This window comes from Embiotoca jacksoni, unplaced genomic scaffold (assembly GCF_022577435.1).
Source record: "Embiotoca jacksoni isolate LCO1_2020_lvr unplaced genomic scaffold, fEmbJac1.0.p SCAF_21, whole genome shotgun sequence".
In the NCBI taxonomy this organism is placed as follows: domain Eukaryota; kingdom Metazoa; phylum Chordata; class Actinopteri; family Embiotocidae; genus Embiotoca; species Embiotoca jacksoni.
In genome coordinates, this window is record NW_027185352.1 from 1,003,097 (window position 1) to 1,018,096 (window position 15,000).

Genomic DNA, 15,000 nt, shown 5'->3' on the forward strand with positions numbered 1-15,000 from the left:
AGAACCAGGCTCAGAGGTGGGCGGAGCATCTGTTAACAGAACCAGGCTCAGAGGTGGGCGGAGCATCTGTTAACAGAACCAGGATCAGAGGTGGGCGGAGCATCTGCCTCGACCGGTTGGAGTGAGAGGAGAGCAGAGAGAGAAAAGGACAGCATAGAGATAGAAGAGAAGAACTGTTGGTGGAGACGACAATCACAGAGCAGAGACATGCAGCTCCATGACGGGACATCTGGAAAAGAAAGAACAGAAACTACACGAGTGAAGGAACTGAATGGAGACAACAGATAATAAGAAGAAACTATGGGAGAGAAGAAGATGGTGAGGTATGAGTCAGTTAAAGAGTAGGAGGAAAGAAAAGAAGCTCAGCATGTAACGAGGTCCTCCAGCAGCCTCGGCCTATAACAGCATAACTAAGGGTTGGTTCAGGTCTACCTGAGCCAGCTCTAACTATAGGCTTTATCAAGAAGGAACGTTTTGAGTCTAATCTTAAAGCTAGAGAGGGTTTCTGCCCCTCCAACACAAACTGGGAGCTGGTTCCACAGGGGAGGAGCCTGAAAACTGAAGCTCCGCCTCCCATTCTACTTCTGGAAACTCTAGGAACCACAAGTAGACCAACGTACTGAGAGAGAAGTGCTCTGCTAGGATTATATGGTTCTATAAGATCTCTAAGATATGATGGAGCCTGGTCATGTAGAGCTTTGTAAGTCATCAAGAGAATTTTAAATTCTATTCTTGATTTCACAGGAAGCCAGTGAAGAGAAGATAAAACTAGAGAAATATGATCTCTCTTGTTAAATCCCGTCAGTACTCTTGCTGCAGCATTTTGGATCAGCTGCAGGTTTTTAATGAGTAATTTGGACATCCTAACAACAAGGAATTACAATAATCTAGTCTAGAAGTAACAAATGCATGAATGAGTTTTTCTGCGTCACGCTGAGGAAGGATTTTCCTGATTTTATTCATATTACGTAGATGAAAGAAGGCAGTTCTGGAGATTTGCTTTATATGGTGTCTAAAGGACAAATCCTCATCAAAGATGACTCCAAGGTTCCTCACAGTTTTGCTAGAGGCCAAGACAACGTCATCTAGAGTAACTAAGTGATTACAGAAAGAGTTTCTGAGGTGTTTAGGACCAAGTACAAGAACTTCTGTTTTGTCTGAATTTAGAAGCAGGAAGTTTTTGGTCATCCAGGCCTTTATGTCTTTTAGACAGGCTTCAAGTTTTACTAACTGATTAGTTTCATCTGGTTTTATAGAAAGATATAGCTGAGTGTCATCTGCATAACAATGGAAGTTGATGCAGTGCTTCCTGATGACATCTCCTAATGGAAGCATGTACAAAGTAAAAAGTATTGGGCCTGACACTGAGCCTTGTGGAACTCCATAACTAACTCTTGTTTGTCTGGAAGACTCATTGTTTACATGAACAAACTGGAATCTATCTGATAAGTAGGATTTGAACCAGTCTAATGCAGTTCCTTTAATCCTCGTAACGTCTTCTAATCTCTGTAATAAGATCGTATGATCAATCGTATCAAATGCAGCACTGAGGTCCAGAAGAACAAGTACAGAGACGAGTCCATTATCTGAGGCTAATAAAAGGTCGTTCGTAACTTTCACCAGAGCTGTTTCTGTGCTATGATGAACTCTAAAGCCTGACTGAACATCTTCAAACAGATCTTTCCTTTGTAAATGATCACAAAGTTGATTTGAAACAACTTTTTCAAGGATTTTAGAAATAAACGTCAGGTTGTAAATTGGTCTGTAGTTTCCTAAAACAGCTGATCAAGAGTCAGCTTTTTAAATAAAGGTTTAATTACAGCCACTTTAAAAGCCTGCGGTACATAGCCGGTTACAATAGATAGGTTGATCTGATCTAATATGGAAGTACTAATTAAAGGGAAGACTTCCTTCAAAAGTTTAGTTGGGATGAGATCTAACAGACAGCTAGAGGATCCAGATGAAGAAATAATTCTAGTTAACTCAGAGAGCTCAACAGGAGAGAAATGTTCCAAGTTTACATCTGGTCCTACAGTTGCTTTCAGGGCTGCTGTTGCTTAGCAACACATCAGTGATGGTGGCAGGAAGGGTCGGCCCGATTCTCTCCCTGATAGTAAGAATTTTATTAGTAAAGAAGTTAATGAAGTCATTACTGCTGAGAGCTGAAGGAATAGAGGGCTCAACAGAACTGGGACTCTTTGTCAGCCTGCTGCAGTGATGAAAAGAAACCTGGGGTTGTTCTTGTTGTCCTCTATTAATGATGAATAATATAAAGTTCTGGCCTTACGAAGAGCTTTCTTATATAATATTAGACTATCCTTCCAAGCAGGTGAAATTCTTCTAAATTAGTGGATCTCCATTTCCTTTCCATCTTTCTAGTCGCTGCCTAGCAGAGCGTAGTTCTGAGTTGTACCATGGAGACAACTTCCTCTGGTTCATGACTCTCTTCTTCAGAGGGGCGACATCATCTAGAGTTGTAGCAGAGATACTGCAGTGTTTTCTACCAGATGATCCACTTGTGTGGGACTAAGATCAACGTAGATGTCTTCCACTGCTTTAACACATGGCATCGAAGAGGATAAACATGTAACTGCTTCCTTAAACTTGACCACGGCATCATCTGATATATGTACATGCTCAGTGTAAAAATAAGTCACTTCATGGTTAATTAAGGTCGTATTAGTTAGAGGAGAGTGTTGTGCTGTTAAATGATAGTATGAATGAAACAACGGTAACAGTCCTCCAACATGGACGTTACTTTGTAGACATTACTTTGTTGCCGTTACTTTGTTGCCATTACTTTGTTGCCGTTACTGTGTTGCCATCACTTTGTTGTCTTTAGTTTGTTGCCGTTACTTTGATCCTGTCACTTTGTTGCCGTTACTTTGATCCCGTTACTTTGTTGCCTGTAGTTTGTTGCCGTCACTTTGTTGCCGTTACTGTGTTGCCATGACTGTGTTGCCATTACTGTGTTGCCGTTACTTTGTTGGATGTTTTAATCGTTATCTGCTAAAAACGACATGTAGAAATGTCGTGTACAAATAATAATGATCTTCTGAAGTCTGTTTCGTCCCTGCAATGGTCTACATGTGTGATGACGAGGTTGTTTGTAACTCTTCTGTATTCAGACATCAGATAAAGCAGATCTCCTGCAGGCTGCCATGTTGCCTCTTTGTTGTTGTCATGTGAACGCTCTCAACTGGGAAGTGTGAGGCTACCAAATGGGAACTTCCCCGCTGCCTGAGCGCATCAGAGTGTTACCATGGATACAGTGAGTTGCACTGTGGGCTCCAACATGAGCCTTGTTATTTTAGCCTATTATTGTTTGGAAAATTATGTACACAGAACTATTTTTTACCAGAACCTGTCACTATTGGATGACAAATATCACTAAATTACTTAGATATCGAAAAGAATCTTACACACAATTCCAATCACTGAGTTTTTCTCATAATTACAACATAAATAGTTATTTATATGATTAGGTCCCAAGATTTTTCCCTAGTGTTCCTCTGTATGAACCACTGAGGCAAAAACAAACAAAACAACAAACCTAGAAGCATGTTGTAACTACTGAGAGACAGAATGACTGATGGCTGCACACAGTGTGTGACAGGACACACTGTGGAGACCACAGGGAGGCAGCGAGGTGTCGGAGCGGGTTAACGTCCAACTGCCACTTTAGAGGATGAAGATGTGCAGGGATGGAATGAAGAGAGCAAGAAAGAGGGCTGCAAGGCACCAGAAACTGTTCTATTACCGTGAAGTAGTTTTTATATTTCCATCCAGGTGCTTTTGTTTGCACTCTGAAGGATCACATTATATTCTAATTTCATTACGACGCCCTCAGTAAATCATCAGGTGGTTCTTGTTTTGGTCAATAAAGACTAAAAACCAGGAGGAGAAGTTCAATTACTACTGACTCACTTCTTCCGTGCTGTCATGTCAAAAGACCAAAAGACATATTAATGAGAGTCAATACTTTGTTTTCTCAGATATTCGCAGATATAATACAGAGCTGTTCTTATTGATGACGTGGTGGACCGCCACTGCACATATCCTCACTAACAGTTCTCTTCAGAGTATTTGATTCCATCCTTCTCAGCTGAAAAGGAGCATGTTCACTCTAGTTTGTTTCTTAACATCAGAATGATTAACTGACTCTCACTTCTGTCTTCTTCTGAACAAATTGGTTGAACTTCCTGACCATGACTGCGCATTGTCCTTACACTGCTCACCTTTGAGGGGATGAAGACTAATTGACCAGAATCACAGTCCAAAGAGGGTTTAGAGAACATTGTCTGCCAATGAGATGCTCAGTAACTTGTAGGTCTGTCTGAATGTACCAACATGTGTTAACTTGTCCTGAACAACCCTCCTTCAATCTGACTTGTACAACCAGTAGCTCCGCCCCAGAGATCTGATTGGTCAACTGAACATTTGGAACAAATCATCATGACATCACATCTTGCAAGACATGACGCGGTGGTAAAATGTTAAAAACACGAGTCCATGGATATCTTTGTTCATCAGATATCTTTGTTCATTACATTACATTACATTTCATTTATCTGACTCTTTTATCCAAAGACTTACAATAAGTTCATTTCAACCATGAGGGTTCAAAACCAGAACAACAAGAATCAAGAAAATACAATTTCTTTCAGAAAGCCAAACTACAAAGTTCTATCAGTAAGTTCTATTTTAAGATACTAAAGTTCTACTGTTCAAGGTGAAGGAGGAAGAGGTGTGTTTTTAGTTTGTGGTGGAAGATGTTCAGAGTTTCTGCTGTCCTGATGTCGGTGGGGAGCTCATTCTACCATTTAGGAGACAGGACAGCAAACAGTCGTGATTTAGTAGAGTGTTTAACTCAGTGAGGAGCAACAAGCTGATTGGTAGAAGCAGAGCGGAGGGTCTTTGTTCATCAGATATCTTTTTTCCGCCCCGAACTATCAAAGATGGTGACGGACAGAATCTGAACTGGAGGCTTCATAACGTTCACAAACCAACGGGTGACCTTGTTGCTGGTTGATGCAACATGGAATACAATATCAACAAACATAATTTAAGTGACTATTAAAAGTATGATGTCATGTGATTTGAATTGATTTGTCTGGTGTATCAGTCAATATGGAACCACGTGGCCTGCTGGAGTCTCAGCTAACACACACGTCATTAAAGCAGTCCTGGTTGGTGTCTTGTTGTCTTTTGCTGCCAATCACCACCATCCAACAACCAGTAACTAACTTTGCAGGAATGTGAAGTGTTTCTCTGTGATGATCGATTTTTTATTCTCCTGTTTGACCTCAGTTTAACATCCAGGTGTAAGTCAGCGAGCAGAATCTGAGAACTCCTCACTTCCTCTTCTCTCTGTTTCCCAGCGTCTCTCTTCACTCAGCTCTCCTCTAATCTTTCAGCCTCATTATCATCTCTAACTCATGCCAGTCCAAGCCTTCTTTGATATTCTTCCTTCCTTTTGTTCCTGTTGTGGCGCACTATTTCGGTGCACTTGGATGGAAACTATGCATCAGTGTAGAGAAAGTGGAGCAAAACCTGCTCGCTGTAAGCAGTCTGACACACAAACACTCTGCAGAACATTTACAGTTTTTATCATGTGATCACATGGTCACAGCATCTGGAAAAGATGTTGTGCTTTTATGGGAAGCCACCCAGCTGGGTGGAAGGCACCATCAGGGGGCATCACGTCATGTAGGCAGCTCCAAAGAGGAGTGATGACAGCGACTCTGACAGGATGTAAGACTGCAGAGACACTTGGAGAGGAGCTCAGAGATAACCCTTTTCTTTCCCTCCTCTTCCCTGACTCCGCCCCCTCTTCTCTTGCAGTATGGGTTACTGCATCCTGGTGGCTCACGGTCTGGGCCGGTTGTGTTCGGTGGTGGGCCGGTGGGGCACCACAGTCCTCAGTGTGTCCATGCTGCTGTTGCTGCTGCTCTTCTCCTGGAAGACCGTCCAGCAGAACAACGTGTGGCTCTCCAGGGAGGCGCTCTTTCGGTGAGTGTGTGTACTTGTGTTGTTTCTGCTGTGTGACATGAATACATGTACAAAGTCACATCGTGACAACACAGATGTTGTGTTCCAGAAGACATCCTTCCCTCAGTACACTCACTAAAAGATCTCTTCCATGACAGTCGTGTTGTTTCAGATCACTGCTGTTCTGGACTGACAGGAAGTGACCTCATCATGTGACCACATCACCCTCCAAAATATCTACAGCTTTAATTATTTTACCCAGAATTCAGTGTGTTTTTGTGTCCTCTGTTTAACACTCAATAAACACACTGATTCTTCTGTCCAGCAGCAGCAGTGGAGAAGAAACACTTTGTTTTCAGGAACAGCTGCAGCTTCCTCACACGCTTTAATTTGAAAATCCTTTACGTCGGTGGCCCCGCCCCTTCCTCTACGGAGACAAGATGGCGACCCTTTAGGGTGGAAAGTGTCCAACACCTGGTTTCTGTCAGGTTCTGTCAGTTCTCTGAAGTGATGGAAAAGTGAAGGTCTTCTTTAAACTGACCTCATGCCTCCTCCTTCCCCTCCCCCACTCTCCTCTCCTCTCCTCTCCTCTCCTCTCCTCTCCTCTCCCTCCTCGTTACAGCTCTGGTATCCAGACTCTGCCTCACAACGCCAAAGTTCACTACAACTACGCCAACTTCCTGAAGGACAGCGGCCGTCACCAGGAGGCCATCCACCACTACACCACCGCCCTCAGGTGAGAACTGAAGCTACCTGTATGTGTTCTAGTAGAACAGTTCTATCAGGTTCCTGTTGACGTTCTGCAGAGCAGACTGACTCTAACAGCAGGAGACACTCAGACAGGATGGAGACCGTGTGTAGATTCTTCAGAAATACTGAAGGTAAATCTACTCTGCAGCGAAAAAAGACTGAAGGAGAATCAATCAGACTCCACCTGAGAAGATGAAAACAAGATCTGTGGGTTCACAGAGAAATTTAAAAGTCGAACTTAGAAAAAAAATAAGCTGAGGCAGATTGACACGATATCAGTTGTGTATGATGTTGTCATGTCAGATGCATGTCTTCAGATATTTGGATTAACACCAAACGTCCAGATACATCAACACTGAGAGAGATTGGAACAATATCTGCATGTATGCATGCATACGTATATCACTAGATGAGCTTTAAATGTCACAATAGTTTCAAACTGAGTGAGACACGTTGGGTTTATGAACTCGTGTTGAGTTGATGTAAATGAGTTGTGAGATTGGAGCTGTGATCAGACGTTTTCACTGCAGAGAGTGAATATGAAAACACTTTTACAGCTGCTTAACTCAGGTCGGACAAAAGATGGAGACACAATGTTTTGGTTGTGCAACAACATTTTGAGAACAAGAAGTCTGACTGGATATAAAACTACAGACTGGATATAAAACTACAGACTGGATATAAAAATACAGACTAGATATAAAACTACAGACTGGATATAAAATTACAGACTAGATATAAAACTACAGACTGGATATAAAATTACAGACTAGATATAAAACTACAGACTGGATATAAAACTACAGACTGGATATAAAACTACAGACTGTTTATAAAAGTGTTCGTAGCTTCAGGTCTGTAAAATGGTTCTGATCCAGAAGTGTCTTCAGCTGCAATACCAGCGAGTGCCACTAGAGGTCGGCTCCAAAAAGCCTCCGGCTCCATAGACTCCCATTCAACTTCTCTCATCAAATCCAAAGTGAATAAAATGTGTCCATCAGTTATCTCGGTGTTGTTAGCTAAAGTCACTCCTTCTTATTAGTTTTCTGGAGGTCCATCTGAAAATAATCCCTCATTCATTAGAAAAGAAGATTCAAGAAGACCTGTTTTTGGGGGCGTGTCTGTTTGATTGACAGGCCTGTGGTGCAGTCAGGTTACAGCTATCGGTGGGCGGGACGTAGTATCGTCAGGTTTCCGATCAGATTGGTCAGATCCACCGCTGGCTCCTCCCCCAGCTCGTCCAAATATGGTCACTTCCTGCTCCAAACCGCTCCGAACTAACAAGATGGTGACGGACAGAATCTGAACTGGAGGATTCATAATGTTCACAAACCAACGATGACATCACTGATGGATGATGACATCACTGATGGGTGATGACCTCACTGATGGTTGATGACATCACTGATGGATGACCCATTTGGTAAAGTCGGGTCTCTTTTGGTCCTTTTTGGTCGCTCCGAGCACCCGTACCGTAACTCCACGAATCGTCACGCATTTTCAAATCCTGGCGGCGGCTAGCTGGACCGGTTTGGTTTTAACACACGACACGGTGCTAAAATTCAGGTGGAGAATAGAAATCCTCTCTGTTGCTAGGTGGTTGATAAGGGTCGGACTACTTCCTGGAGTAGTAAACATTACATACGTTACATTACATTAAGTTTAACTGTTGGTCTGCAGGAAGAGGACATGGAAACCTGGTTGTGAAGGTTGTGGATCCTCCTCTGGTCTCTCAGCTCTGCAGACTGCTGATGAAGCAGCTCTCAGTGAATTGTTCATTGCTGGTTCCTTATTCTGCTCCTGAAACACCATGAGCACATGGAACTGGGTTACCGTAGCGACAGAAAAGTGCATCGCTGCCTCTGGTGTCCTGTCAGGCTCGTGTCACCATTATGGGCTCTAACTATAAAAGTGTATTTCAATTACAGGGAGGTCTTTTGTGGCGGTGATGGAGAGCAGCAGTAAATGTCAGCGGAGAGGCTGCTGGCTGCAGCTTCACTCTCGGCTGATTTATCTGCACCATTTACTCTGGAGATTATCCTTATCACTGAGACAAGCCACTTATTCCAATCAACATGATGTTCTTCCCTCTGGAAGAAGAGAGTCGGCCTACTGCTGTAGACGAGCTTCAAGCCAAGATGATGTGTCCATTATCAGAAAATAAAAATATAACTGCTTCATTCTGCTTCAGCTCTTCATGTTAGTAATCATCCAGATGAGTCGCTGACTCTTTGCAAAAGTAAAATACTCACGTTTCTTTTGAACAAGCCAAATTAAATGCATAATATAATTTTATAAAGGTTAGCAGGAACAGCTGCTTGGTTTACTTTAATAATAATAATTTAATTTTTCATGTAACGTATGAATAAAAGGCCAGTTTATGTGTTGTTGACCATATACCATCCAAAAGTCTGAGACCACTTCACAAATGTGTCATATTTTCATGTAAACCTTTCATGCAAAGGTAAAATATGAAAACTAAATAAATAAAATAAAGGTAATTAAAAAGTCTGAGGATTTAGAAACATTTAAAACCACAAGAAGTTCTGAGCTGTAAAATGAAGAAGAAATATTTCAGATTTTGCAGGATCTACACAGTCAGGTTTAATCAGACCCAGATTCACTGTGACATAAAGTGTCTCTAACCAATCAGCATTGACCTTCTTATGCTGTATGTTGTGTGCTGAAACTCTTCCACCGCTGCCATCAACCTGATTTGTATTTAACTTTAGGAAATTATCAGTCAACCAAAGCTTGATGGCCATCAAACAATTATTTAAATCATTAACTTTATAAAACAGTAAACGTCAGCAAAGTAGCTTCACGTAACTGAATGTCATCAGCATAGAAATGATAAGAAATAAGTTACATTAGTAATTATCTGCCTAAGAGGTAGAGATATAGAAGCAGAGCAGTTTCAGTCGAAGCATTTATGAAAAGATGAATTCTTTGTGGCAGAATGTCTCAGAGAAGTTCATTAAACAGCCCAACTGATGTCTCCACATCATTACACCTGGACTCTGATCTAACATCAGATACACGTGAGAAACATCCCGACCATCTCTACGTCTTCCTGTCGGAGGTGTTGTGGTGAAGGAACTTCAGCAGTTTTAGGAGGTTTCAGTCCTGAGTTTTGACTTTTGGTTTGAAATGTTCAGTTTACATTTGGTTCGCAGCTGAACTTTAAAACTGCATAAACTGGGAGGTTTTTGGTGACATAGTAAGAAAACGATGACACATCTGACGTATTTATACTTCATTAAGTTGTATTTTTACCAGCTGCTCTCTAACTGTGTCGCTGTGCTGTTTGGTGCTCAGCGGTGGTTTTGAGGTTCTTCTCTCTAAAACATGCTGGCAGATCAAACAATGAGCTGAACGAGTCTAAAACAGAACAACACACCTTTCACACAACTCTCCTTCTCTGAAACGACCTTCTGACTAAACGTGTTTGGTTCCAGCACAGATGCATCATTTTTTAAGATTAAGAATTCAGGTTGTTTTATTTAAAAGTCTTTTTAAAACTGCAAACATCTAACCTTTGCTGGAGTCATAGTGTACACATTTGAACAGTTGATGCTTGTTACACATTTTTTCTTGGACAATGATGCTGCCATCAATTTCAAAATGAGCATGTCATCTTTTATAAAACAATAACATTTCTCAGTTTCAACATCTGATATGTTGTCTTTGGTCTATCTTCAATTAAACATGAGTTTACATGACTTACAAATCATCATATTCAGTTTTTATTTACATTTTACACAACGTCACTATATTTTTGTAAACAAGGTTGTACAATATGATGCATACTTATTTGTATATTATCTTATCTTGTGTTATTATTTCTTCCTCCTCATGATTCTCCAGGTCTTCATGTCCTATAAATCATATCTCCTCTTAAATACTGTTTAAATGATTCGATGGTTTGATGTTTAATATAATGTAATGTACGCAAACTAAAAACACACCTCTTCAGACTTTACCTTGAACAGTAGAACTTTAGTATCTTAAAATAGAACTTACTGATAGAACTTTGTAGTTTGGCTTTCTGGAAGAAATTATATTTTCTTGATTCTTGTTGTTCTGGTTTGAACCCTCATGGTTGAAATGAACTTATTGTAAGTCGCTTTGGATAAAAGAGTCAGATAAATGAAATGTAATGTAATGATGACAGTAAAGTTGCATTATGTTATTACAGTTTAGAATTCAAATTTGTTCTTGTTTCAAATGAACAAATAGACAATAAAAGGTGTCCTGTGTTCAGGTTATACCCCCGTCACGCCAGCGCCATGAACAACCTGGGCACTCTGACTCGCAGCCCTGAGGAGGCGGAGCGTTACTACAGGAAGGCGCTGGACACCAACCCTCAGCACAACCGGGCTCTGTTCAACCTGGGAAACCTGCTGAAGTAAGACACTCACTCTGAGAGGCTGTTAGAGACGTGATGCACGCTGACACGCTTTTACTCACACAACAAAGAGATGCTTCCTGTGAGCTGTGACTGAAGCTGAGGACGCTGCTCACCGCTGCTACATCTGATCGGGGTGTTTGGAACCGTGGAGCAGTTTCCAGAGGAAAGTCTGTTTTCCAACTCTCCAAAAAAACTCCACAAACTGGCAGCAGCCCTCCCAGCTGGAGGCTGCCGTCATGTTCCAGCAGCACTTTACTGTTTCTAAAAAAGTATTATTTTCCCTTAAAATGATCCAACCAGAAGAAACAGCTCCCGTCAGTTTGTGACTGAAAAACAAGATGTGAAGACGGAGGAGAGTTAATGATCCCTCTCAGAAACACGTCAAGGTCAGATTAGAGAATAAAGCGTGAAGCAGGTGACACAATCCTCCCAACATGTTGTCATTACATAGGTAGGTAGGTTAGGTAGTTACTTTATTAATCCCCGAGGGGAAATTTTTTTCGCGACAGCAGCATACAGAAGCAATAAGATAGTAATAGAAATAATAGAATAAAATAATAGAATAGAATAGAATAGAATAGAATAGAATAATAGAAAAGCAATAAAATAGCAGTAAAAAATATAAAATATAAAATGCACAGTATATACAGTACATTATATATCTATATATATTATATACAAACAAACCAAGAAACACAGTCAACATATATATATATATATGTATATATATATATATATATATATACATATATATATATATATACAGTACAGTATATATCTACATATATTATATACAAACAAACCAAGAAACACAGTCAACAGTGTTATTGTACTATGATGGATTTTGCCAGAGGTGAGTTATTGTACAGTCTTATTGCAGTGGGCAGGAATGATCTCCTGTATCTGGAATGATCTCCTGTATCTGGAATGATCTCCTGTATCTGGAATGATCTCCTGTATCTGGAATGATCTCCTGTATCTGGAATGATCTCCTGTATCAGGAATGATCTCCTGTATCTGGAATGATCTCCTGTATCAGGAATGATCTCCTGTATCTGGAATGATCTCCTGTATCAGGAATGATCTCCTTTATCTGGAATGATCTCCTGTATCAGGAATGATCTCCTGTATCTGGAATGATCTCCTGTATCTGGAATGATCTCCTGTATCAGGAATGATCTCCTTTATCTGGAATGATCTCCTGTATCAGGAATGATCTCCTATATCTGGAATGATCTCCTGTATCAGGAATGATCTCCTGTATCAGGAATGATCTCCTGTATCTGTCCTTGTGACAGCAGAGCTGGAGGAGTCTTTTGGAGAACGTCCTCCTCTATCCCTGCAGCAGGTGGAGAGGGTGGTCAGGATTATCCAATATGGATAATAGTTTGTTCAGCGTCCTCCTCTCCACCACCTTTTCCAGACTGTCCAGTTTGTAGCCGATGATGGAGCCGGCCTTCTTAACCAGTTTGTTAAGTCTGTTGGTGTCTCCGGCTCCAATGCTGCTCCCCCAGCAGACCACTAGAAGTACAGTTCACTGTCCACAACAGATGGTAGAACATCTCCAACATCTCGCTGCACACATTGAAGGATCGAAGTTTCCTCAAGAAAAAGAGTCGACTCATCCCCTTCTTGTAGACAGCGTTGATGTTGGTCTTCCAGTTCAGTCTGTTGTCATGGAGACACCAGGTACTTGTACTCCTCCACCATGTCCACCTCCTCTCCCAGAACTCTCAGCGGTTGTGGAGCCGTCGTCTTCCTCCTGAAGTCAACCACCATCTCTCTGGTCTTGGCCACGTTCAGGAGGAGGTGATTTCTACCAGCCCACTCCACAAAGTCCTCCACTACTGCCCTGTACTCCTCCTCCCGTCCATCCCTTATACACCGTCCACTGACTCCTCCTCCCGTCCATCCCTTATACACCGACCACTGACTCCTCCTCCCGTCCATCCCTTATACACCGACCACTGACTCCTCCTCCCGTCCATCCCTTATACACCGTCCACTGACTCCTCCTCCCGTCCATCCCTTATACACCGTCCACTGTACTCCTCCTCCCGTCCATCCCTTATACATCCTACCACTGCAGAGTCATCAGAGAACTTCTGCAGATGTCTTGACTCTGAGTTGTACTGGAAGTCAGTGGTGTATAAGGTGAACAGGAAGGGGGACAGAACAGTTCCCTGAGGAGCTCCAGTACCACTGACCACCGTATCAGACAGCACACTGCCCAGACGGACAAACTGTGGTCTGCCTGTCAGGTAGTCAGTGATCCAGGAGACGGTGGACGTGTCCACCCCCCCTCCACCCCCACCACCCGCAGCTTCTCATTCAGCAGCAGTGGTTGGATGGTGTTAAATGCACTGGAGAAATCAAAGAAAGTGATTCTCACAGATTCACCGGTTCCATCCAGGTGAGACTGAGCTCGTTGCAGCAGGTAGATGATGGCATCGTCCACTCCCACATGAGGCTGGTACACAAATTGCAGAGGGTCCAGAGAAGATTTCACCAGCGGCCTGAGGTGGGCCAAGACCAGCCTCTCCAGCACCTTCATCACATGAGATGTGAGGGCAACCGGTCGGTAGTCGTTGAGGCCGGATGGAGTCGTCTTCTTAGGGACTGGAACCAGGCAGGACGTCTTCCACAGCACCGGGACTTCCTCCTGCTTCAGGCTCAGGTTGAAGAGGTGTTGTAGGACTTCAGCCAGCTGGACGACGCAGGTCTTCAGGACCCCGGGGCTGATGCCATCAGGTCCTGCAGCCTTGCGCTGGTGGAGTCTCTCCAGCTGTCTCCTAACCTGGCCAGTCGTCACAGAGAGGGGGGTGGGGGGTGGGGTCATGGCATCGATGGAGGAAGAGCCCTTTGAAGGTGAGGGCTCTGTGTCCATGCAGCTCACCAGGGAGGACAGAGGGGGGAGGGGGGAGGCAGCAGAGGTGTTTGGGAGGTGTAAGGTGTGGAGGAGACAGATGAGGGTGGTGAACTAAACCTGTTGAAGAAACAATTTAGTTCATTGGACCTCTCCAGGTTCCCCCCAGTTGTTCCTCTCTTGGTTCCCCCTGGTTGTTCCTCTCCAGGTTCCCCCTGGTTGTTCCTCTCTTGGTTCCCCCCGGTTGTTCCTCTCCAGGTTCCCCCTGATTGTTCCTCTCCAGGTTCCCCCTGGTTTTTCCTCTCTTGGTTCCCCCCGGTTGTTCCTCTCCAGGTTCCCCCTGGTTGTTCCTCTCCAGGTTCCCCCTGGTTGTCTCTCTCTCCCCTTGAACCCAGTAATCTTCATACCGGTCCACTCCTCCCTCACGTTGTTCTGCTGGAGTTTGGCCTCCAGCTTCCTCCTGTAGGAGTCCTTGCACTCCCTCATCTTCTCCTTCAGGTGGCGCTGCACTCTCCTGAGCTCGTCCCTGTCCCCAGACCTGAAGGCTGCTTTCTTCTTATTAAGAAGAACTTTCAGGTTACTGGTGATCCACGGTTTATTGTTGGGGAAGCATTTTACAGTCCGGGATGGTACGGTGGTGTGTTCACAGAATTTGATGTATTCTGTGATACAGTCCGTCCTGCTGTTGATGTCCTCCCCATGTGGTCCACACAGCACATCCCAGTCCGTGGACTCAAAGCAGTCCTGCAGGGCATCTTTAGCCTCCTGTGTCCACCTCCTCACAGTCCTGGTGGTTACAGGCTGCCTCTGCACCAGAGGAACATACTTGGGAGTCAGCAGGACCAGGTTGTGGTCTGATCTACCAAGGGGGGGGAAGGGCAGTAGTACTGTATGCATCCATGGCATTAGCATACAGTAGGTCCAGAGTTTTATTGTTCCGGGTGGGGCAGTTCACATACTGGTGCAAAGTTGGCAGTACTTT

General features: G+C 43.2%; 1 protein-coding gene across 2 annotated transcripts in view; it reads left to right on the plus strand.

The window, feature by feature from the left end:
- Positions 1 to 15,000, plus strand: part of tmtc1 (transmembrane O-mannosyltransferase targeting cadherins 1) — a 168,556-nt gene that overhangs the window by 129,676 nt on the left and 23,880 nt on the right. For both annotated transcript variants that reach the window (XM_069156344.1, XM_069156345.1), the window contains 3 exons: positions 5,845 to 6,012; positions 6,614 to 6,727; positions 11,006 to 11,149. In XM_069156344.1, coding sequence (XP_069012445.1) covers positions 5,845 to 6,012; positions 6,614 to 6,727; positions 11,006 to 11,149 — 426 coding nt within the window. The remainder of the gene's footprint in view (positions 1 to 5,844; positions 6,013 to 6,613; positions 6,728 to 11,005; positions 11,150 to 15,000) is intronic.